This window comes from Sciurus vulgaris (assembly GCF_902686455.1).
Source record: "Sciurus vulgaris genome assembly, chromosome: 2".
Taxonomy (NCBI): domain Eukaryota; kingdom Metazoa; phylum Chordata; class Mammalia; order Rodentia; family Sciuridae; genus Sciurus; species Sciurus vulgaris.
In genome coordinates this window covers 81,414,014-81,437,990 of record NC_136462.1, presented here as the reverse complement: position 1 = coordinate 81,437,990, position 23,977 = coordinate 81,414,014, and the positions used below count along the sequence as shown (strand labels likewise).

Sequence of the window (23,977 nt, the reverse complement as noted above, 5' to 3'; positions counted from 1 at the left end):
CCCGCTGCCAGAGCCTCACCTCGCCCAGTGGGAGGGACTCACCCAGAAACTCTGAGTTTGTCCCCAGTCTGTCAATACCTCCTCTTCTTGAATCCTGAGTTCTGGAACAACATGAGATGTAGTCACCCTCTAGTTTGCCATCTTGGTCTCTCCTGAAATATTCCATCTTGAAGTACATTACAGTTTTTCTTGGCATCAAAGACTTTAAAATATAATTTTTATTTCATAATTCTAGATATAATCAGGAACCTTACTATCTAATACCAATTTTTTTTTTTTTTTTTTTTTTTTTTTTTTTTTTTTATACTGAGGATTGAACCCTGGGCCACTTAAACACTGATCTACATCACCAGCCCTTTTTATTTTTAATTTTAGACAAGATCTCACTAAGTTGCTGAGGCAGGCTTTGAACTTGTGATCCTCCTGCCTCAGCTTCCCGAGTCTCTAGAATTACAGGCAGGAGTCACAGTACCCAGCCTAATATCACATTCCTTAAAATGAAATTAGTCTGAGCATCTAAATCAATTTACAGTATTGAGCATTGTTATTTCTGCTGGGAAAGATTTGTCAGAGTATTTTAGAAACTAAAACTTTGAATCAGACTGTATGGTAGTGTCAATACTGCAACATTGAACAAGACAAGAAAAGTCCTTGTTCCTGGTGGGAAGGGTTACAGACATAGGTAAATACTCCAGGGAGAATACATGCACTGTGATAAGTACTGTGATAAAATTTAAGAGCAATAATACTAAAAAGATATTGCAAAATGACTCATCTTTCAGGTGAGCTGGCCCAACCTTGGCATTTCTGAGGAGGTTTGATTCATGAGGAGTTAAATGGCTGGAATATGCCAACTTTGTGAAGATCCAAAGGAAGAGCTGATAAAAGTCCATGAAGCAGAAAGTGACAGTGCATTAAAAGCAGAAAGGAGCAGTGTGGCAGGACAGGAGTGGGCAAATGGGTAAAAAGCATAAAGCAAGATAGAGAGGGAGGGCCACATATAGACCAAAGGGCAGTTTGTCATTATTTGTGAGATGTGATAAACAAGGGCATTCCTTTAGCTGACTTTTTAGCTGACTTATATGTTTAAAATATTATTCTGGTAACCATGTGAAGAATAGATTTTAGAAGTCAAAGAGTAGAGACAAGAAAACTGGTTAGGAAACCTTTGAATATCACAAATGGAAATGATGATAGTTTATAAAGGTCAAGAGGTACAAGAAGAAATGGAGGAGAAAAATAAGCCAAAAATAAAATTTGGAGACTGTCAATGGGTTATATTGACAGAAGAGATATGCAAGTTTTAGAAATAAGAATAACTCGGGATATTTTTTACAGGAACATTATAGTTATACATAATATTGGGATTCATTTTGGCATAATTATACAAACATGCAATATAAGTTGCTCTAATTCAGTCCCCAGTACTTCCCCTTTCTCTCCACTCCTCCTTCCCCTGTGCCCTTTCTTCTCCTCTACTTGTTTTTCTTCTACTTATCTGTGGTATTTTTTAAATCAGTGTATTATAGATATCTATAAAGGTAAAATTCACTGTGGTATATTCTTAGGTGCACATAGGATACTTTGGTCAGTTTTATTCCATCATTCTCCTTTTTCACATCCCTCCTCCCATTCCCTCAGTCTCTTTCTTCTACTCCACTGAACTCTCTTCTGTTTTCATGAGATTCCCCCCACCCTTTGTTCTCCCTTATTTTGGTCTAGCTTCTGCTTATGAGAGAAAATGTTCAACCCTTGACTTTCTGGGTCTGGTTTGTTTCACCTAGCATGATGTTCTCCAGTTTCCTCCATTTACCCAGCAAATTCCATAATTTTCATTCTTCTTTATGGCTGAGTGATTTCATATATACAATATGATACAATATTACATAAATAAAATATATACTTATATATAATATATGTTATATATATTTATACAATATCACATTTCCTTTATTCATTCATCTGTTGTTGATAGGTACCTGGGCTAGTTTCAAAACTCTGGTATTGTGAATTGCACTGCTATTGGTGAAGTTCCTGTATTCCTATATTATGTTGAATTTAATTCTTTTGGATAAATAACAGAATAGTTGTGTCAAATGGTGATTCAATTACTAGTATTTTGAGGAATCTCCACTAAAGTTTGGTCCATTTGATTAATGTTTTTTTTAAATTCTGAAGAGTCTTAGTTTATGTCTGGATGACTTATCTCATGGTGAGAGAGGTATGTTGAAATCACCTAGTATTACTGTATTGGAGTCTATGTGATTGTTTATATTGAAAAGAGCTTTTGCTGCTGTTTCTTTTTCTTTATTGTTCTTTGTTTTTTATGTAGGTGTACTTATGGTTGGGTTATAAATATTTACAGTAATTATATCTTCTTGTTGGTTGATTCCTTTAACCAATATGATGTGACATATTCTCTTTTGATTAATTTTGGCTTGAGGTCCACTTTACCTCAAATGATGGTAGCTAACCCTACTTACTTTGTTCTCCATTTGCATGGTATACCTTTTTTCATCCTTTCACCTTTAGCTTGTGACTGTCTTTGCCTATAAGGTGAGTCTTACAAACAACATGTCGTTGGGTTGTGATTTTAATGCAATTGGCCAACCTGTGTCTTTTGATTGGAGAATCTAGACCATTTATATTCAGTGTTATTATAATTTTTGGTGTATTTATGGAGTTTTGTATCCATCACTACACTCAACTTGAGAATACTATCAGTACTTCAGAAAGAAAACCCACACCCTTAACCATCCCTCCCAAATTTCCCCATTCCTCCCAGCACTAGTGTATTCTTGATATTATGTATAAATAAAATTATTCCAGAAGTAGTCCATTAAGGGACTTTTTTGATTAGGCACAGTATTTTCAAGATTTATCCATGCTATACCATGAATAAGTTCTTCATTCCTTTATAATAACTGAAAAATAATTCATTGTTTGGAAAATATACATTCTATTTATCCATTGATTACTTGATAGACACTAGAATTGATTTTACTTTTTGGCTTTTCAGATTAATACTGCTATGAATGTTTGTGTCTATGTGGGCATATTCTTTTACTCTTTTTTACACATAAAAGTAGAATTATTGGCTCACATGAATGTCAACTATTTGAAGAATTTCCAGGTTGCTTTCCCAAAGCAGCTGCACCATTTAAAAATCATAGTGTAAGAAGGTTCTGATTTCTCCACATCCTCTCCAACACTTACATTTTATTATTTTTATTACAATAATCCTAGTGGGTTTGAAGGTGATGATGGTTATATGGTTTGGATGTGAGGTGTCCCCCAAAAGCTCACACATGAGACAATGCAAGAAGGTTCAGAGAAGAAATTATTGGGTTATGAAAGCCTTAGCCTAGTCAATGAATTAATCACCTGATGGGATTAATTGAGAGATAACTTAAGGCTGGAGGGGTGTGGCTGGAGGAGGTGGGGCACTGCAGGCATGGCTTAGGGGTATATATTTGTATCTGGCAAGTGGAGTTTCTGTCTCTGCTCTGATCATCATGTGAGCTGCTTCCCTCTGCCACACTCTTCCAACATGATATTCAGCTTCACATCCAGCTCTGAAGAATGGAGCCAACTGTGTATGGACTGAGACCTCTGAACCTGTGAGACCTCAAGTAAACTTTTTTCTTGTGAGCTTACCAATCATTTGTGTATCTTCTCTTCTGAAATGTCTGTTCTAATCTTTTGCCCATTTATTTATTTATTTATTATACAGACTGCATTTTGATTCATTGTACACAAACGGGGTGCATCATTTCGTTTCTATGACTGTGCACAATGTAGATTCATACCATTCATGTAATCATACATGTACATAGGGTAATGATGTCTGTCTCATTCTGCCATCTTTCACACCTGCCCTCCCTCTCATTTCCTTCTATATAATTTAAAGTTCCTCCATTCTCCTCTCACTCCCCACTCCCTCACCCCCATTATATATCATCATCTACTAATTTTTGTTTTTTAAACTTGGAAGAGAGACAGAGACAGAGGCAGAGATTAAGAGAGCTCAGGAGCTAGACATGCAGTTTAGTGGTAGAACACGTGTTTAACCTGTGTGAGTCCTGGTTTCAATTCCTAGTAGCACCAAAAATAAATAAGGAAAGAAAGAAAGAAAGAAAGAAAGAAAGAAAGAAAGAAAGAAAGAAAGAAAGAAAGAAATTCCAAATTTCCCTTCCAATGTGTTGATTTGCTTATTCATTTTATGAGTAACTGTTAATGCCAGTGATTTTTCATTTTTGAGGTTTATTTTGTTACTTTTTATGATGATAGCTGCTTTTATGATGTTAAAGAAATCATCAGTTATTCCAACTTCGTGAGCAAACATATTCCTGTTTTCTTCCAGAAACTTTGTATTTCTAGCTATTACATTTAGGTCTACGATCCAACTCAATCAATTTTTCCATAGGCATTGAAGAAGTGGTTCAATTTCCAAATAAATATTCAATGGTCTGCATCCTTTCTTGAAAACTTCCTTTTGTCACATAATAGCATGGTTGTGTTTATCAAAAATAAATTTACCATTTGAGTGCGTCTGAGTCTGCACACTTTATTTGGTTCCAGCAATTTATCTGTTCATCATTGCATCAGTCCCATGTCCTCTTGGTTACTGTAGCTTTAAAATTAACCTTGAATTCTGGTAGTAGAAGTTCTCTAATTTTTTTCTTCTTTTATTTCTTTTAATCTGTATCAGATAAAAGCAGTCTTATAATTATAAATGTAAATATTTCAAACTAAGTATTACATTTCCTGAAAGAGAATATTTAAGAAAAAAAAATAGCTTAGAATAATCAAGTCTTTTACCTAGTGTGGTAAAACCATAAGATTTTAAATATATAAAGAAGAAATCCTATGGATATCCACATGAATCATAAATATTTTTTCTCTTCTACAGTTTCTGGGTGGTAGGCTTTGTAAAGAACTATTTTACTACTAGCCTGAGACTATATCTTTGGAGATCTCTGCTAGTTGTGGAATATATCACTGGGTGAACGCTGGGCTTTGTCTCACACACATCTTCACCTCCCCCACCTACAATTCTGACCTTGAAGAACAAAAAAATAATAAGAAGAAGAACACAAATCTTTAGAGAAAAAACTATTGGACAGTTATTTCTATTCATTTATTTCTCTGAATTCCCAATTTTATTTTATTTTTAAACTCAATATTCTATGTAGTTTGGAGGGGTTTGGTTAATTTTGACAACATACCAAGATATTTCTCCAAAGATGTTTATGTTGGATAAACATAAACATCTTTGGAGAAAACATCTTTGTATTTGTTTATAATGAAAGGTTCAGTAAAGCCTGTAACATGCCCCTGGGGGAAAACAGCATACAGTTCTGTGGTTTCCACACTCTCTTACTCTCCATCTTGCAAATCTCTACATTAGTGGGATAAAATACAGTCTTAGACTTGTAGTTCAATATAGTTTAATAAACATAACATTATGCTTAATATATGATATATTTAATATTTCATACTCAGCCTGGTTTCTGAGTCTTCCCATTATTAGCCAGAATTTGTTCCCTGGTAATTTCTTCAAGAGTTCTCTTGGAAACAACATTCCAAGATTATTGTTGCATGTATAAACTGCTTTAAATGTTTTATTTAAACAACGATTTTGCCGGATATAAAATCTGAAGGTTACAATTACTTGTCTAGAGAAGTTCCCGGCTTTTGTTCCAGCCCCACTTTCATTTACTTAATGATATTAATTAGTTTGTGGAGCAAAGCATGATAGGCCCAACTGGCCTGCTTCCAGTGGAGCTGGGTGAGTGAAACTATAAACCTGGTCAAGGGAAAACCCCAGGTCTCTGAAAGGGAAATAAAAAGACTGACAATGACTTCTGTGCTTTTATTTACATGATTATACATTTTGAACTTTTTTATTAATTAAAAATCATAAATTTACATAGGGTAATGTTGTTTCATTCTGTTATTATTTTCCCTTCCCCACCACCCCTCCCACCCCTCTTTTCCCTCTATACAGTCCTTCCTTACTCCATTCTTACCACCCTCCTTATCCCTAACCCTAAACCTAACCCTAACCCTAACACTAACCCCTCCCACCCCCCATTATATGTCCTCATCTGCTTATCAGAGAGATCATTCGTCCTTTAGATTTTTGAGATTGGATTATCTCACTTAGCATGATATTATCCAATTTCATCCATTTGCCTGCAAGTGCCATAATTTTATCATTCTTCATGGTGGAGTAATATTCCATTGTATATATATGCCACAGTTTCTTTATCCACTCATCAACTGAAGGGCACTAGGTTGGTTCCACAATCTGGCTATTGTGAATTGAGCAGGTATGAACATTGATGTGGCTGTATCTCTGTAGTATGCTGATTTTAAGTCCTTTGGGAATAGGCCAAGGAGTGGGATAGCTGGGTCAAATGGTAGTTCCATTCCAAGCTTTATGAGGAATCTCCATAATGCTTTCCAGAGTGACTGCCCTAACTTGCAACCCCACCGGCAATGTATGAGTGTACCTTTTCCCCACATCCTCGCCAACACCTATTGTTGCTTGTGTTCTTGATAATTGCCATTCTAATTGGGGTGAGATGGAATCTTAGGGTAGTTTTGATTTGCATTTCTCTTATTACTAGAGATGTTGAACATTTTTTCATATGTTTGTTGATTGTTTGTACATCTTCTTCTGTGAAGTGTCTGTTCATTTCCTTAGCCCATTTGTTGATTGGATTATTTGTATTCTTGGTGTAGAGTTTTTTGAGTTCTTTGTAGATTCTGATAATTAGCGCTCTATCTGAAGTATGAGTGGCAAAAATATTCTCCCATTCTGTAGGCTCTCTCTTCATATTACTGGTAGTTTCCTTTGCTGAGGGAAAGCTTTTTAGTTTGAATCTATCCCAGTTGTTGATTCTTGCTTTTATTTCTTGGGCTATGGGAGTCCTGTTAAGGAAGTCTGATCCTAAGCCAACAAGGTGAAGATTGTGACCTACTTTTTCTTCTATAAGATGCAGGGTCTCTGGTCTGATTTTGAGGTCCTTGATCCATTTTGAGTTGAGTTTTGTGCAGGGTGAGAGATAGGGGTTTAATTTCATTCTGTAGCATATGGTTTTCCAGTTTTCCCAGCACCATTTGTTGAAGAGGCTATCTTTTATCCATTGCATATTTTTGGACCCTTTGTCTAGTATGAGAAAATTGTATTTATTTGGGTTTGTGTCCATGTCCTCTATTCTGTACCATTGATCTACCTGTCTATTTTCGTACCAATACCATGCTGTTTTTGTTACTATTTCTTTGTAATAGAGTTGAAGATCTGGTATTGTGATACCCCCTGCTTTGATCTTTCTACTGAGGATTGCTTTAGCTATTCTGGGTTTCTTATTCTTCCAGATGAATTTCATGATTGCTTGCTCTATTTCTGTAAGGTCCATCATTGGGATTTTAATTGGAATTGCACTGAATCTGTATAGCACTTTTGGTAGTATGGCCATTTGGCAATATTAATTCTGCCTATCCAAGAACATGGGAGATCTTTCCATCTTCTAAGGTTTTCTTTAATTTCTTTCTTTAATGTTCTATAGTTCTCATTGTAGAGGTCTTTCACTTCTTTTGTGTGATTGATTCCCAAGTATGTGACTTTTTTCGATGCTATTGTGAATGGGGTGGTTTTCCTAACTTCTCTTTCTGAGGATTCATCACTTATGTATAAAAATGCGTTGGATTTATGAGCATTGATCTTGTAACCTGCTACTTTACTGAATTCACTTATGAGTTCTAAGAGTTTTCTGGTGGAATTTCCAGGTTCCTCTACATATATAATCATGTCATCATTGAATAGGGATAGTTTGAGTTCCTCTTTTCCAATTCGTATCCCTTTAATTTCTTTGGTTTGTCTAATTACTCTGGCTAGAGTCTCAAGAACGATGTTGAATAGAAGTGGTGAAAGAGGGTATCCCTGCCTTGTTCCAGTTTTTAGGGGGAATGCTTTCAGTTTTTCACCATTTAGAATGATATTGGCCTTGGGCTTAGCGTAGATGGCCTTTACAATGTTAAGGAATATTCCCACTACCCCAAATTTTTCTAGTATTTTGAACATGAAGGGATGCTATATTTTATCGAATGCTTTTTCTGCATCTATTGAAATAATCATGTGATTCTTAACTTTTAGTCTATTGATATGGTGAATGACATTTATTGATTTCCAGATCTTGAACCAACCTTGCATCCCTGGGATGAAACCCAATTGATCATGGTGCACTATCTTTTTAATATATTTTTGTATGCGATTTGCTAAAATTTTGTTGAGAATTTTTGTGTTGATGTTCATTAAGGATATTGGTCTGAAATTTTCTTCCCTTGAAGTGTCTCTGTCTGGTTTAGGTATCAGGGTGATATTGTCTTCATAGAATGAGTTTGGGAGGGTTCCCTCCTCTTCTGTTTTATGGAGTACTTTGAGAAGTATTGAAATGAGCTCTTCTTTAAAGGTTTTGTAGAACTCCGCTGAGAACCCATCTGATTCCGGACTTTTCTTTGTTGGTAGGCTTTTGATGACCTCTTCTATTTCATTGCTTGAAGTTGATTTATTTAAGTTGTGTATGTCCTCCTCATTCAGTTTAGGTAATTCATATGTCTCTAGAAACTTTGATGTCTTCGAGTTTTTCTGTTTTGTTGGAGTATAGATTTTCAAAATAGCTTCTGATTATGTTTTGTATTTCATCTTTTCTGTTGTGATATTTCCTTGTTCATTCTGAATTTTAGTAATTTGAGTTTTCTCCCCCTTCTCTTTGTTAGTGTGGCTAAGGGTTTATCAATTTTGTTTATTTTTTCAAAGAACCAACTATTTATTTTGTTAATTTTTCCAATTCATTCTTTTGTTTCAATTTCGTTGATTTCGGCTCTGATTTAACTATTTCCTGTCTTCTACTACTTTTGGTGTTGGTCTGCTCTTCTTTTTTCTAGGGCTTTGAGCTGTAATGTTAAGTCGTTTATTTGTTGATTTCTACTTCTTTTGTTGAATGTGCCCCATGAAATAAAACTTCCTCTAAGTACTGCTTTCATAGTGTCCCAGATATTTTGATATGATGTGTCTTTGTTCTTGTTTACTTCCAAGAATTTTTTTATTTCCTTCCTGATGTCTTCTGTTATCCATTCACCATATAATAGTGTATTATTTAATCTCCAGGTATTGGAGAAGTTTCTGTTTTTTATTCTGTCATTTATTTCTAATTTCAGTCCATTATGATTTGATAGAGTACAAGGTAGTATCTCTATCTTCTTGTATTTGCTAACAGTAGTTTTGTGGCATAAAACATGGTCTGTTTTAGAGAAGGATTCATGTGCGGCTGAGAAGCAAGTGTATTTGTTCTTTGTTGGATGGTATATTCTATATAAGTCGGTTAAGTCTAAATTGTTGATTGTGTTATTGAGATCTATGCTTTCTTTATTCAATTTTTGTTTGGACGATCTATCCAGCGGTGAGAGAGGTGTGTTAAAATCACCTAGTATTATTGTGTTGTGGTCTATTTGATTTCTGGAATTGACAAGGATTTGTTTGATGTACATGGATGAGCCAATGTTCGGGGCATAGATATTTATGATTGTTATGTCTTGCTGATTTATGCTTCCCTTAAGCAGTATGAAATGTCCTTTTTTATCCCTTCTGACTAGTTTTGGCTTGAAGTCCACATTATATGAAATGAGGATGGATACTCCAGCTTTTTTGCTGTGTCCGTGGTATGTTTTTTCCCATCCTTTCACCTTTAGTCTATGGGTACCTATTTCTATGAGATGAGTCTCTTGCAGGCAGCATATTGTTGGATTTTTCTTTTTAATCCAATTTGCCAGTCTATGTCTTTTGATTGATGAGTTCAGGCCATTAACATTCACTGTTATTATTGTGATATGATTTGTATTCCTAGTCATTGGACTCCTATTTGTTTTTTGACATGATTTGGTTTCTCCTTTATTTGGCTATTCCTTTAGGCTAGTTCCTCCCGTTGCTGATTTACATTTTTTTTTTCATCTCTTCCTCATGGAATATTTTGCTGAGAATGTTCTGTAATGCTGGCTTTCTTTTTGTAAATTCCTTTAGTTTTTGTTTATCATGGAAGGATCTTATTTCATTGTCAAATCTGAAAGTAAGTTTTGCTGGGTATAAGATTCTTGGTTGGCATCCATTTTCTTTCAGGGCTTGGTAAATGTTGTTCCAGGCCCTTCTAGCTTTTAGGGTCTGGATTGAAAAATCTGCTGATATTCTTATTGGTTTCCCCCTGAATGTAATCTGATTCTTTTCTCTCGGCCTTTAAAATTGTGTCTTTATTTTGTATGTTAGGTATTTTCATAATAATGTGCCTTGGAGTAGATCTGTTGTAATTTTGTATATTTGGAGTCCTATAAGCCTCTTGTACTTGGATTTCCATTTCGTTCTTCAGATTTGGGAAATTTTCTGATATTATTTCATTGAATACATTGTTCATTCCTTTGGTTTGTTTCTCTAAGCCTTCCTCAATCCCAATAATTCTTAAATTTGGCCTCTTCGTGATATCCCAATATTCTTGTAGATTCTGTTCATGATTTCTTACCATCTTTTCTGTTTGGTCAACCTTGTTTTCAAGATTAAATATTTTGTCTTCAATATCTGAGGTTCTGTCTTCCAGGTGATCTATCCTGTTGGTTATGCTTTCTATGGAGTTTTTAACTTGGTTTATTGTTTCCTTCATTTCAAGGATTTCTCTTTGGTTTTTTTCAGTATCTCTAACTCTTTATTGAAATGCTCTTTTGCTTCCCATATTTGCTCTTTTAACTGTTGATTGGTTTGATCATTTAATGCCTGCATTTGTTCTTTCATCTCCTCGTTTGCTTCCCTGATTGTTTTAATTGTGTACATTCTGAACTCCCTTTCTGACATTTCTTCTGCCGTGCTGTCATTATTGGGTTTTGTTGATATAGTATCTAGGTGTTTGGGACATTTTCTTCCCTTGTTTTCTCATATTGGTCAGATGTCTGTGGGACTCTGAGATATTGCAGATTTCCTCTATTGGCTTATAGTGTCCCTGTAGATTTCCAGTGTATCACCTGCCAGCCTTCAGTAGCCTGAAGTCTTGGAGTAACTTGATAATGCAGTGCTTCCGAAGAATGCTGCCCCTAGTAAGCTACTGGTTCCAGGGCTTGGAGTTGGCTCTGTGTGGAAAGGCTCTCACTGGGTGGCCTGCTCCGAGAATCTGGCCCTGTGGGAAGAGCCCACCGCCGGAGTGCGCAGGGCTGCCTGGGGAAGACTCTAGCTGCCCTGCCCTACTCTAATAAGCCACCCAAATCTGGGCCTGGCACCCAGACCAAGCTTCACCGGGTGGGGAGACTCACCCCATGGCTCTATTTTAGTCTGAGTCTCTCAGTGCCTCTCCTTCTTGAATCCTGGGTTCTGGAGCGACTGGAGATGCCGTCACCCTCTAGTCCGCCATCTTGGATCGCCCCGTGGAAAAAACCTACAGCCGGAGGGGGCAGGGCCGCCTGGAGAGGTCTCTGGCTGCCCTGCCCTGGTCCCAGAGGCTGCTTGCAGGTCCGAGGTCTCCACTGGCTTGGGGACTTGTGGCTGGCTGTGTGTAGAAAGGCTCTTACTGGCCATTTTGAACTTTTAATGACTATATATTTGTTGAATGATATATTGAAAAAAAAAGAACTGTAGTTTATTTGGATACTAACTTTTTTTTTTTTTTTTTTTTTTTTACTAAATGTAATAGTAAGATCTACCTCCTTACAATTAAGATTAGCAAAAAATCATGAGATGAATAGAACTTGGGTTCCAAAATTCACACAAGTCAGTATAATTGTATGTAAAGTAACAATCTTGAGCTGAAGGTATTAGTTTACTCAATCCAGATACTGACCATTTTAGAAATGGAAACTTAACAGCATTTTCTGAAGAAAAAAATAGCAGAGATTGAATGACAAAAAAGAATATTTAAAAGCATTTAAAACTAACCTAGGGAAAACAGAAAAGAGTTACGTTGGGGAAAGAAATTTGGTAAATTTGGCATTTCCCTGCTAAGGTTACTGGGTTATTTGGAGGTGGTATGGTATATAAAATTGTATGTAAGATTATTTAATACTTATTTCTCCTACAGTGTCCTGCCTCATCCCTGCTCATTATTTAAGATGGATTTTCCCCAATCTTGGTACTATTGACATTTGGGTCCAGATACTTCTGGGGTGGGGGTGAGGGGTTGTCCTGTGCCTTGCAATATATTTAGTACAAGATTTCAATAGCAGTCCCCAGTTGGTACAACCAAAAACTTTTCCAGACATAGCTGAATGTTCTCAATGTGATGGTAAAAATGCCCTTATGCCAATCATGTCTTCCATGTCTACTAGGTCACTGCTTAGTAGTTTGCAAAAGGTTCCCCCTTCCCTGTCAAGATTAATTTCTATTTTCAGGTAGTATTTCTAAGTAAGCAATTATTCACCATACTATTGTTATTTCCTCTTTATTACTGTAATCTTTAATATTTTCAACAAATGTCCTCTCACAGTAAAAGTATACTGATGTTTGAAAAGCATAACAAGTCAGTAGTCTCTTGAGAAAATTAATCCTAGTTAAATGAAGCATAAGTTACAAAATGAATAGAAGTTGTGGCTGTTTCAGATATAAAGAAATGATGATAAAGAAACACTCATAACTCATCCTTTTATTGTGCATATGTATATGTATATCTTTTGTATTTTGCATTTTAGTGTTCTGTTGCACAGCATTAAAGAAATCTACTCTTTAATTCATCTCCAAGTGATGAGAAGCCAAATCAAAATTCAGGAATCATAACTCCAATCTGTGCCTTTGGATTCCTAGAAAAAGAATGTAGCATTGAAGATAAAAGACATCATAAGGAAAAACTCCCAAAGAAATAGAATAAGTTTTATGTACTTAAGTACCTGAGTCACACTAGGTCTGATTACTCCCTCAATTAAGAAGATATCTGTAGATAAACAATAATTCTAGGATATTTATATCATTCATATTTATTTATTTATTTGTGATGCTGGCAGATATCTATTCCTTCAAAGTCTAAGCATATTATATCATCAAATGAAATAAAAGACTTTAGCTCACTTCATACAAAGTGCTCCTGCCCTTTTATTGAAAGGTTCCCTAGCATTGAAATTGGAAACTTAAATTTAAGAAATTAAACATATGCTATGGACTCAAATGCTCTAATCTATCTTTTGTCTTCTGAAGCATGGTCAGTAACTGAGTTCTTAGTGTCAGGGAGTAGGAAATCAATCCCTAATAAATAATTCACTAAGAGAGCACACGCATCAATACATCAGATAAATGTATTCCATGTGCAATAAAAAAATGGCTTAATGGGAAACAACTGAATTAAAATGCTGACGAACACAGAATCCTGTAAGTTTAACATGAGAGACAGAATTAGCAAATACAGAAAACAAACAGAATTGGCAAAGAACATAAATTTGTATTTTAAATCAGTTAGATGTTTATTGATCCCAAACAACCAAGGACCTGCATTCACTCTGAAGGATGGTAAGTAGAGACTTGCTATAAAAACTGTCAGTTGGTTGAAGGCTTCAGGTGGAAATAAGATGATCCTTACACAATAACCAAATGACACTCTGTTCTAAATGCATAAAATTGTTTCCATAATGTGGTAAAATCTTGAGTTGTCACAAATACTGTTGAATGGCTACCACCTGAAAGTTGAGATAGCTTATATAAATAAATCCTCAGTTTCTCTGAACTCTGGGAAGAGCAGGAGATAAAGTACAAAGTAGTTTATCTGTTTTCTAGACCCAGGAGAATGGTTTACCAAATACTCCTACTGGGCCAAGATTGAAATATAACAAAAATTTTCATTTGGTAACATGAAGTTAGTCATATTCATTCTCTGGCCATTTCTTTATATTCATGGTAGGTGTGTCTCCAGGGTCTTATTTATTTCATTATTTCTCAACACATATTCTCCTCACAGCCTAAGTCTCCTTAGGGCAGTTGCTCAATGAATAATTAGTGAAAATGTGTGTTTTGGCAGATCATTATTGTATCTCAAATTCTAATAAGGGTCTGCTAGATACTACAAGGGTGGGCGTGAGTAAACTTGTTTCCATTTTAAGTCTTTGTTTTTCCACCATCATAAAGAGAAACAGAAGAAAAGCAAAATGAGGGAAACTCAGGTAAAATGAGGAAGTAAAAGCAGCATTATTACCACTGCAAATGCTTTCTACTTTAGGGCAATGATCCTCAGAAGGACTAGAAAATATATCATATTTTCAAAATATGTCAAATATATTTCACTTCTCTTTACATAAAATATATTTGTTGATCAACTTCCTCATGGCTGTCTTTACTTCCTTGTTTCTCAGTGTGTATATGATGGGATTAAGTAAAGGAAATATTACAGTATGGAACACAGACACCACTTTATCTAGGGAAAATGAGTCAAAGGGACGAGCATAAATGTAGATGCTTGGTCCAAACATTAGCACCACTATGGTGATGTGGGAATAGCAAGTGGACATGGCCCTGTTGGTACTCTCACCTGAGCCTGAGTGCTTCTTGAGCATGGCCAGAAGAAAGGCATAGGACATTAACAGAGCAATGAAACACACCACAGAAATCAGACCACTGCTGAAGATCATCACTAACTCTTCTGGGAAGGTGTTGGCACAGGCAATCCGGACAACCTGTGTGATGTCACAGAAGTAGCTGTCCAACTCATTGGGCCCACAGAAGGGAAGTCGAATAATGAGAGCCACCTGTATTATAGAATGGACGAAGCCCCCCATCCAGGAGACAGCCACCAGGATACAGCAGAGACGCCGATTCATGATGGTAGCGTAGTGGAGGGGGCGGCAGATGGCAGCATAGCGGTCAAAGGCCATCACCGTGAGCAGGAACATCTCTGAGGCTCCAACAAAGTGCAAGAAGAACAGCTGTGCAATGCACCCACCAAAGGAAATTGTCTTTCTTTCCACAAAGAAGTCCACAAGCATTTTAGGGGCTGTGACAGAGGAATACCAAATATCAAGGAAGGCCAGGTTAGCCAACAAGAAATACATGGGAGAAGTCAGGTGGGAATCGAGTCTAATGGTGCAAATGATAAGGATATTCCCTGGAAGGATGAATAAATAGAAGGATAGAAATATAACAAAGAGAATTAGTTGCACCTCCCGAGTCTGAGATAGGCCAGTGAGAACAAATTCTGTCACCCTGGTGTAATTTGTAGTTTCCATTTCTTCAATTAGTTTTTTTTTTCATAATATGGCTATGAAAATAAAAAAATGATAATTACTCCAAATAACATTTAACTAGAATTGTATCACTGCTTTCAAAATTGCTGTATGTTCCCTGTAGTTGAGATTGCATTAGGGTAAGAATACATTTGGTTACCCTATTTTGTACTTGAAAATCCAAGATAGGGAGAAAGTAAGTGACAACCTTATACATCAGAAATAATTGAATCATATGAAATGTGTCACATGTCTGAAAGCCAAACATCATCTCTTCAATTCTATAAATCCATTTTTTTGAAACTCAGAACTTATCCTTCCTCCAAATATTAACATTAATAGGTAATATGTGCAGTTACTTCCAAGTTCAGCCAAATTTTAGACTGGTAATTGGAAATGCAGCCTATTCTTTCTAGATCCTTATTATTTGGAAAACTTGCCAATTTGGAAATTTAAGTTTGTATCCTAATATCACCTACACTGTTCTATCTATATATTAGTTTTAATTAATAAGTGACCCCAGAGCTTCATGTATATTGCATAACAAGAATTTATAATTTAATTCTTATTAATAGGTTAACAGCCACCATAGATAATATCTAGGTTGTCTGTATGAAAATCTTTCTGGCTGTGACCAGATCTTCAATACCCACCACTACACTGATCATGAAGTTTATCCACTGTCTTGGAAAGCAGGAGGAAGGTATAGTCATCTGAGAAATAGATATGCTCATCACCAAAGCAAATTGTACTATAATGATCCACTTTGCCATTTCAAGGAGAGAGTAGGAAAAAGATTATGTTTAGACTTCTACTTAAGATCCAGCATTGACTCTGACACTGCTATGTAAAAGAAAATCCATCAAATAAAAATGAAATAATCACTCACAATCCAAATACACTTCCCCCTTTAAATAATGTTCAAAACTGCCACTCCAGAACAAATATTTCTTGCAACCAACAGTCAATACTAGAACCTTGCTTCTGTTCTCCTGATGTGATGACTTATAATACTCTCATCTCAGTGTTTCTTAGGAAAATAAAAAATAAGGTTTTATAAAAATGAATAGATGTAACAGGCATTTACAGACACTATGCATACTATCAACTAAAGAAATCCAGTATTTCTGCCTTGGAACCTACTGAGTCAATTTGTACATAATTTATGAACATACACATATCACTTTTAATATGCTATAGAAGCATAAAGTTCATTAATATTAATGAACATAGATCACTTTTAATATGCTACAGAAGCATTGCATTATGATGACAAGAGACTTAATATGAGTAGACACCCACCCACCCCCAAAAAATAACACCAGTATTTTCCAGGAATCTGACAGCAAGCATTGAGAGGGAAAAACAAAAGCACCCTGAAAACTCAATAGTGTGAGACTATTTAGCAAAGGAGGGAGTGTCTCCATGCTGGTGAAGAGCCCAGTATGAGCCTCAGAGAGCTAATCATGTAGGAGATAGGGACGTATAAAATTCAGTTTTGAAATATTTTGATCAAAAGAAAAATAATGCCTCCAGTTTCAACCCTTCTCCTTCTTAAAAACTTGGTTATCTGCAATGACATAGTTCCTACGATTCCAAAAAACAATGCTTTCACTTTCCTACCGGGAGGAAGCAGTGCATACACAGCCTTCCTAAGTAATGACACGGCAAGGGTATAGTTGCAGATTCAGAGGGTACCAACTCATTTACATTTGTTGATGAGTAAATCAGGAGTTTCAGACAATTAAGAAAATCTCCACATGGAGCCTTTGGCACATTATGATTATTCTGTTCATTTGGGTATTTTGGTATTATGCAAACAGATGGAAGTGATTAGGTTGTTTGTTCTTTATGTTTTGTTTTGTTTTCATTTTTGGTGCTGAGGATTGAACACAGGTGTTCCTCATTCTAGGCAAGTGCTCTGTCACTGAGCTACACCCCAGACCTTTTTATTTTATTTTCAGATAGTTGCCTAGGCTGGCCTCAAACTTGCCATCCTCATGTCTCAGCCTCCTGAGGAGCTGTGATCACGGGGTGCACCACCACACCTGGTTAGGTTGTTTTTTTCTTAATTAAATAATATGTCTATTATTATTTAATGGAGAAGAATGTTTTGAAGCAGTAAGTGCTATTACAAAACCCTAAGCATTTTTTCATTTTCAGAGGGACAGCAATAGCATTCCAATTTTTGTTATAAAGTCACCATTTTACTCCTCTGTCTTATTCTATACCTTCCCATCAAAAAGGAAGTGGACATGGCACTGACCTACACAGAAATAATTTAGGTGAACGAGTGTGGGTATCTTGGGAAAACAAATGCATCAGGTATATTGAACAGAAAGGATCATTTTACCTTAAAAGGTATCAAAGAGATTTCCTTTTTGCATTTCAAGGCTCAAAATACAAGTGTCAAATTAGAAACTAATGATACATACTTTGCATTAACAACAAAAACTAACCTTATTTATTCTTTAGGAAAGAAATTTAGAGTATAGAGCATTCGTGCCTCCCACCCTCTCCCCATAACTGTCAAATTGAAAAGAGACATTTGACTGCAGCATCTCAACCCACAAGTCAGGCAGCCAATGATGCCCTCTTTTCCCCAAGCTAACAATGTTCAGCCACTACACATAATACACAGACACACACACACACACACACACACACACACACACAAACACACCATTATACCCTGCCATGTCCTCAACAAAGGACAAAAAGTTTAGGTTCTTTTGGTAAATATGAACATGTCCTCATAAAACATTCAATAATTGTGACCCTGGTCATCATCTATCATTTAACACGTTTCAAAACAAATTCTTACACATGATATCAAAAGCTCTATCCCAGAATATAGAGCTCTGTGTCTCTGTGAATTATTTGTTTGTTCAACAAATGTTGATTGAGGAACGACTGTGTACTAACTGCAAAGAATACATCAATGAGCAGGGAAGACTCAGCTTCCACCTCAATGAATTTCTGTTCTAGAAACATGGACAATAGGTAAATAAACAAATAGGCAAATACTAAAATGCAAATAAGTAAAGCAAAATCATTACCACTAGTGACAAGGGACAAGAATATAAGATAAGGGGATTACAATGGAGAGTAAATAGTGGTGGGATATGGTGGGATATGGTGGCCTAGTGATGGAGTGTTACGGAAAAGTTTCTCTGACTTGATGGCTTTTCAATTAACTCTGAAGGTCAAGATAAACAAATTTTAGAAATGGAGAACAGTAAATATAAAGGACCTGGCACAGGGGAAAGTTTCTGAGAAAATCAGGTTTTAATATAACTTCCAACATTGTTTAGAATAAAATCCAGGACATTTGTGAATAAGATTTATAATTTGGGAATATCATTCTGGCTGCTAAATGATTAAAATTATAGTGAGACAAGACTACAGAAAACATGAGGCTTAATCAAAGATATAGCAACAGCTATTTAGAGAAATGAATAGTTGGTTTAGGAAAAACATTTAGAAGATACAACTGGTAGGATTCAGTAATAGACTGCGTGTTTTTATTTTCAAACCACCAAAGCCAGCTGGAATTTAGCTCCATAAAAGAGCTAAAGGTTTTAAAAGAATGCCTTCCTATCAGAAGAATGGGAAGTTTTACTTCATATAAGTATAATATGTCAAAATACACTCTACTGCCATGTATAACTAATAAGAACAAAATTTTTAAAATTTTTAAAAAGGCCTTTTTTTCCCCTCTGCGTCTCAAATGAAGGTCATCCAGCAGTACCCAGGTCCTACTTACAATGATTGAATTTACTACACATATTTAGATCTCATTATGGCTTGGATGTGAGACATCCCCAAAAGCTCACGCAAGAAGGTTCAGAGGAGAAAGGATTGGGTTGTGAGAGTCTTAACCTACTCAGTGAAGGGATCCTTGGGGCTGAGTGGTAACTGGAAGCGGGTGGCTTGTGGCTGGAGGGAGTGGTTCACTAGGGTGTGGCTAGGGGAAGATATTTTGTATCTGGAGAGTGGAGTCTCTCTCTGCTTCCTGATGATGGGAGCTGCTTCCCTCTGCCACGCTCTTCCACCCTGACGTTCTGCCTCACCTCGAGCCCAGAGTAATGGAGTTGACCTTCTATGGACTAAGCCTTCTGAAACTATGAGCCCTCAACTAAACCTTTCCTTCTCTATAATTGTGCTGGTCAGATGGTTTAGTCACAGCAATGAAAATGCTGACTAAAACAGGTATGTTCTGTCACATTCTAAGAAAGGCTGGAAACTGTGCCAATAAAATCTAGAGTAAGAAATAACATTTGTGGGGAATTCTTGGGGGAGATGAGCTGTCCATGGAGACTGAGGTAGGGCATTTCTTTCTGAGGTTACCATTCAGGAGGGATGTCTATTCCAAACCAGTACTTACTTTAAAGCACCTCTGCAAGTTGGTTAAGGAATTTCACTTCATCCCACCATCCCCACCCTGACACACACCCTTTCCAAATCTCTGAATACAATTCTGCTCTCCTAACACCACCCAGTGAATTCCCATTCTTTACTTAGTCTGCAGGGATGTAGCATCTAGAGGATGATTCTGGGAACACATAGGAGTACAGGGTCCTCCCTGTAGATGAGTGAACTGTGAACTCTCCTCAAGGGACCAGTGGTTTGGGGAAAACAAGGAATCTGTGCAGAAATTCTTCCTTACTCACAAGGTAATATTCATCCATGGATCTAGCCAACTTCTGAGCAACACACAGAGAATTCTTACCCCAACTAATTGGGTAGTCCAAGAAGGCTGTCACATAGATCCTAAAATTGTGAAAAAAAACTAAATCAAGAAATACTGGCTTACTTTCATACAACAGGCTATTTTTTTAAATTCGTCATTATCTGTAGCCATTGACCATTCACTTTCCTGAGATGAATATGTGAGTGAATCAGTCAGCATCTCTCAGATGCTGGCCACTCTTGATAACCACAGAGTTCACAGTCAGAAGGAATGCTTTCAGCATCTACTTCAACAGCACAGGAAGGATTAAGCTGAAATCAAGAGACGAGGAAAATGGGGGGAAAGAAAGATGATATCAACAAAGGAAACAAGCTGTAAAAAGAAAGGATTCAGTCCTATATTTCTCCTCAGGAAGACAACACTACATTGTTATGGGTTACACAACTACCAATAGGTAGATTATTTAAAAATATTATATAAAAGAGAAAACTGTTCCTAAACAGATTCCTTTAAGTGGCATTTTATTGAAAAACATTCCCCAGAGAAGGAAGGGACATTAGCCTCTGTAGTATAGAAGCTGTCTATCAAATTAAAGGAAACGCAGAGGGATGGGCACTGAGGTTGGGGCCAGGGTGGGGGGAAGAGTGCAGATGAATGCAACAGGAAGGTACTAGATTTTTTTTAAAATATAGAAATACATGAAGTTATTTCCAGACACTATCCTACTCCAGTAAGAGTCATGCTAGAGCATAGAGTTTTTATAAAAGATATCTTTGAAACAGTGGGGTAAGGAATCACATAAACAACATCATTATTTAAGGTTTTTATTGTATCTTTATAAATAGCTGCATGCATGCAGGCCCACCTGCACACACATGTATGTTTTTTTAAACATTTCCAAAATTTTCTCAAAGAACTCAGTTTTTTAAGAGAGTGAAATACTAACTCATACCCAAGTCTAAGATGCAACTAGAAAAGCACTGAAAAACATTTGAGACTTGAATTCACATCGTAACTCAGCCACCAAAATCTGTGATGTTGAGAAGGTCATTCAACCTTCTTCTATAGAAGTTCCTTCTAAAAAATATGAAGAATCTTAACTAGAATTTTAAGAAAAAATTCTAGGTCTAAAAGGTCCTATGAAAATAAAATTAAATTGAAAGAAAAATCCCCAAAGGTAAATAAAAATTATGTGAGCAACCATATGGAGGAGCCACGATATGGCTGTTGTGCATAGGTATGATACTAAATAATGTGAAGTGGTTTCTACTCTAGAGACATGGAGCTCACCTATTTTATTATGAGACACAGTGAGGAGGGAGTAACAAAAGCATCTTCATTATCTAGATGGGTGTATGGGGAGCTGGGGAACTTGAATCTCATTAATAAGCCAGTAATAAAAAAAATACCAAGATGCATAATTACCTTGACTTCCTGTACACATTGTTGCCCATTGTAAACTAGGCAAGAAGAATTCATTTGGATCAGAGAAGAGTGGTTCTCAACACGAGAATTTTTTAGGATAAACTAGTACCGGAATATTTCTCTTCTAAGAGATAGGGAGCATTAGTGCCTTGTTTCTAACACAGCTAAACTACTTCCCAGCTGTGTAGCCCTTGGAACTCACCTCTCTCTGCCTCAGTGCACACCATCAGTGCAATGGAATAACAATAGCATCTACCTTCCAGGTTGTGTTATCGTAAGGATTAATGAGTGAATTCATTTTGTAAAGTTGAGAAAAACATCTGGCACATAGTTCAAACATAACAAATGATGATGATGATCACTCCCCTTTCAATAGGACAACCATCATCCTAACATATGCTTCCAAACCATTGTCCCTCCATATGTGCTTACACTTCTCTGTCTCCAACTCTCATCCTTGTATCTGGAAAACAAGGAACAAGTCTAAGAAATAACTTAGAAAGGAAAACAAGAGCAGCTTTCTAAACACTACCACCTCCCCCGATTTTTCCCAGACCAGCAATCCTGTGACTGTTCATAAATCATTACTACCCAATCTCTTAGTCACTCTCAATAAGTTTCTTTTTCAAAATACCTGAAATTTTGAGTGAGTCATTTTTTTTCTGCCTCTCAGCTAATACTGGGGATTGAACCCAGAGCCTGTCCATCACAGCTACACCCCAGCCCTTTTTATTTCATCTTGAGAGAAGTTCTTGCTAGGTTGCCATGCTCGTCTCAAACTTCCAATCCTCCTGCTTCAGCCTCAAGTCACTGGGATCACAGTTGTGTGCCACCAGGCCCTCCTGTCTCTGTCATTTCTAACAAGCTCCACAGAGACGTCATTTGGGCTTCCATGGACTACTACTTTGTTCACACCTCCAATAAAAATTTTAACTTATTACATTATAATTTTTCAGTTTATATTTTGATTAGAATATTCCAGAGACTCTGAGCCCTTTGGGGTCATGGAGTATGTCTCTTTTATATATCTGTCTGGTGCCTAAGATAGAGCCTGGCACACTAGGTCTTCCATGTTGCCTGGATGGATGGAAGATTACATGGATTTTTAGGTGAATAAATAAATGAATAAATTACTTCAAAGGGAAAAAATTTAAATACTTTGAAACTTAATTGTTTTACTAATTCATTTAGTCTTTTCTAGCTCGCCTTCATAAAACCTTATCTTATTTCCTGGAATTTTCTTTTTAAAATATGTATTCCATCCCATGTTACTTTAAGAAAGAGTTTTTTTTTTTTTTTTTTTACTTTAAGTTTTTCTTTTTTAATTTCTTATTCAATTTCAACATTGTTATTACTACCTACTCCAATCCCTTCAAAACGAAATGTCAAAGGCCTCTCCTCCCTCATGCCTTTCACAGTGCTCACTCGAACAGCAATCAAGAGAAGTAAACACAAATCTTGTGATGTATCCTGACATTCTTCCAAGAGTGACAATATTCAAATTTTTGCAGGATCCCCTCTGAGGACCCATAAATCAGAATAGCTTTCCATGTTTGAGCTTATTCAAGAATGGCTCATTTTCTAAGTATGAAATTATCCAGATGTCTCCCCCACATCCTGTTCAGATACGAGTCTAAGCTGCTTTATTTGGTGGGATTCAGTCAATTAAGATTTTGTTCACTGCCTCCAGGGCTAAGCCCTGCTCTACCTTGTCACTACTTTTCCCTATGACACTTCCTTACTTGAGGCTTACTGCTTCTTACCTCTAGTCTCTGAGCATTTGCATAGTTACCCCATCATTTTGCCCATCTCGTTGTCTCAAAGATAAAGTGATTTAAGTAAACTCTGAACAGTATTCTTCCACCTACCAATTACTTGCCAGGCTTGGTGTGGTCAGAGACTAAAGTGGAGGGGGTAGAAGATGCCTCTTCCCGCATCCACAACAGAGGGCTCTGTCACCTGCGTTTTGGTATTTATCATTTCCTGTCCTGATGTAACAATGAGCTAACTAGCACCATGGGTTTTGACTATGAAAATCAAGTCTCTGGAGTCCAGGGATAGCCAGGTAGGAATAAGAGCCTGAGGGAATAATTTTAAAGTTTATGTGTGCTTCATCCAATGAGTATAGAAACACAACTTTTTCGTTGCACAGAACAAGTCAAGAATGACTAATTTCCCAGGCTTCGGGGTGGAAAATGTGATGACAAATGATGGATCCTCTAGCATATCATGTGCATTTCTAATCCAAGACTGTATTATTCATCAAAAACTATTACCCTAGGTAAATGTATGATTACTCAAATGGTATGCCTCTACTTCATGTACAAACAGAGAAACAAGATACATCCCATTTGTTTACAATAAAAATAAATTTTAAAAACAGACTGTATTATTTAGAGATGCTAGATCCTTGGGGAAATAGAGATATGTCCAAATGCAATATTAATACTACATAAATTGTTTGAACAGTTTGCCCATGTTTGCAAAGAAGGAATTGCATATTAACTCCTAAGCCAAAGTATATTTCTAACTATTCAGTGTTTTCTACATATGCTTAATAATTACCTACCTATCAGACACTGTTGTAGTCACTGAGCATACAAAGAGTAACAAGAGAAAAACAGT

At 36.5% G+C, this 23,977-nt stretch overlaps 1 protein-coding gene across 1 annotated transcript; it reads right to left on the bottom strand.

Annotated features, from left to right (window-relative positions):
* Positions 1-14,295: 14,295 nt before the first annotated feature.
* LOC306653385 (olfactory receptor 4M1) lies at positions 14,296-15,237 on the bottom strand (the record flags this gene model as incomplete). Its single annotated transcript, XM_079126389.1, has 1 exon — positions 14,296-15,237. The coding sequence occupies one exon, from the start codon at positions 15,235-15,237 to the stop codon at positions 14,296-14,298; it is 942 nt and encodes a 313-aa protein (XP_078982515.1).
* Between the last annotated feature and the right edge of the window lie 8,740 nt (positions 15,238-23,977).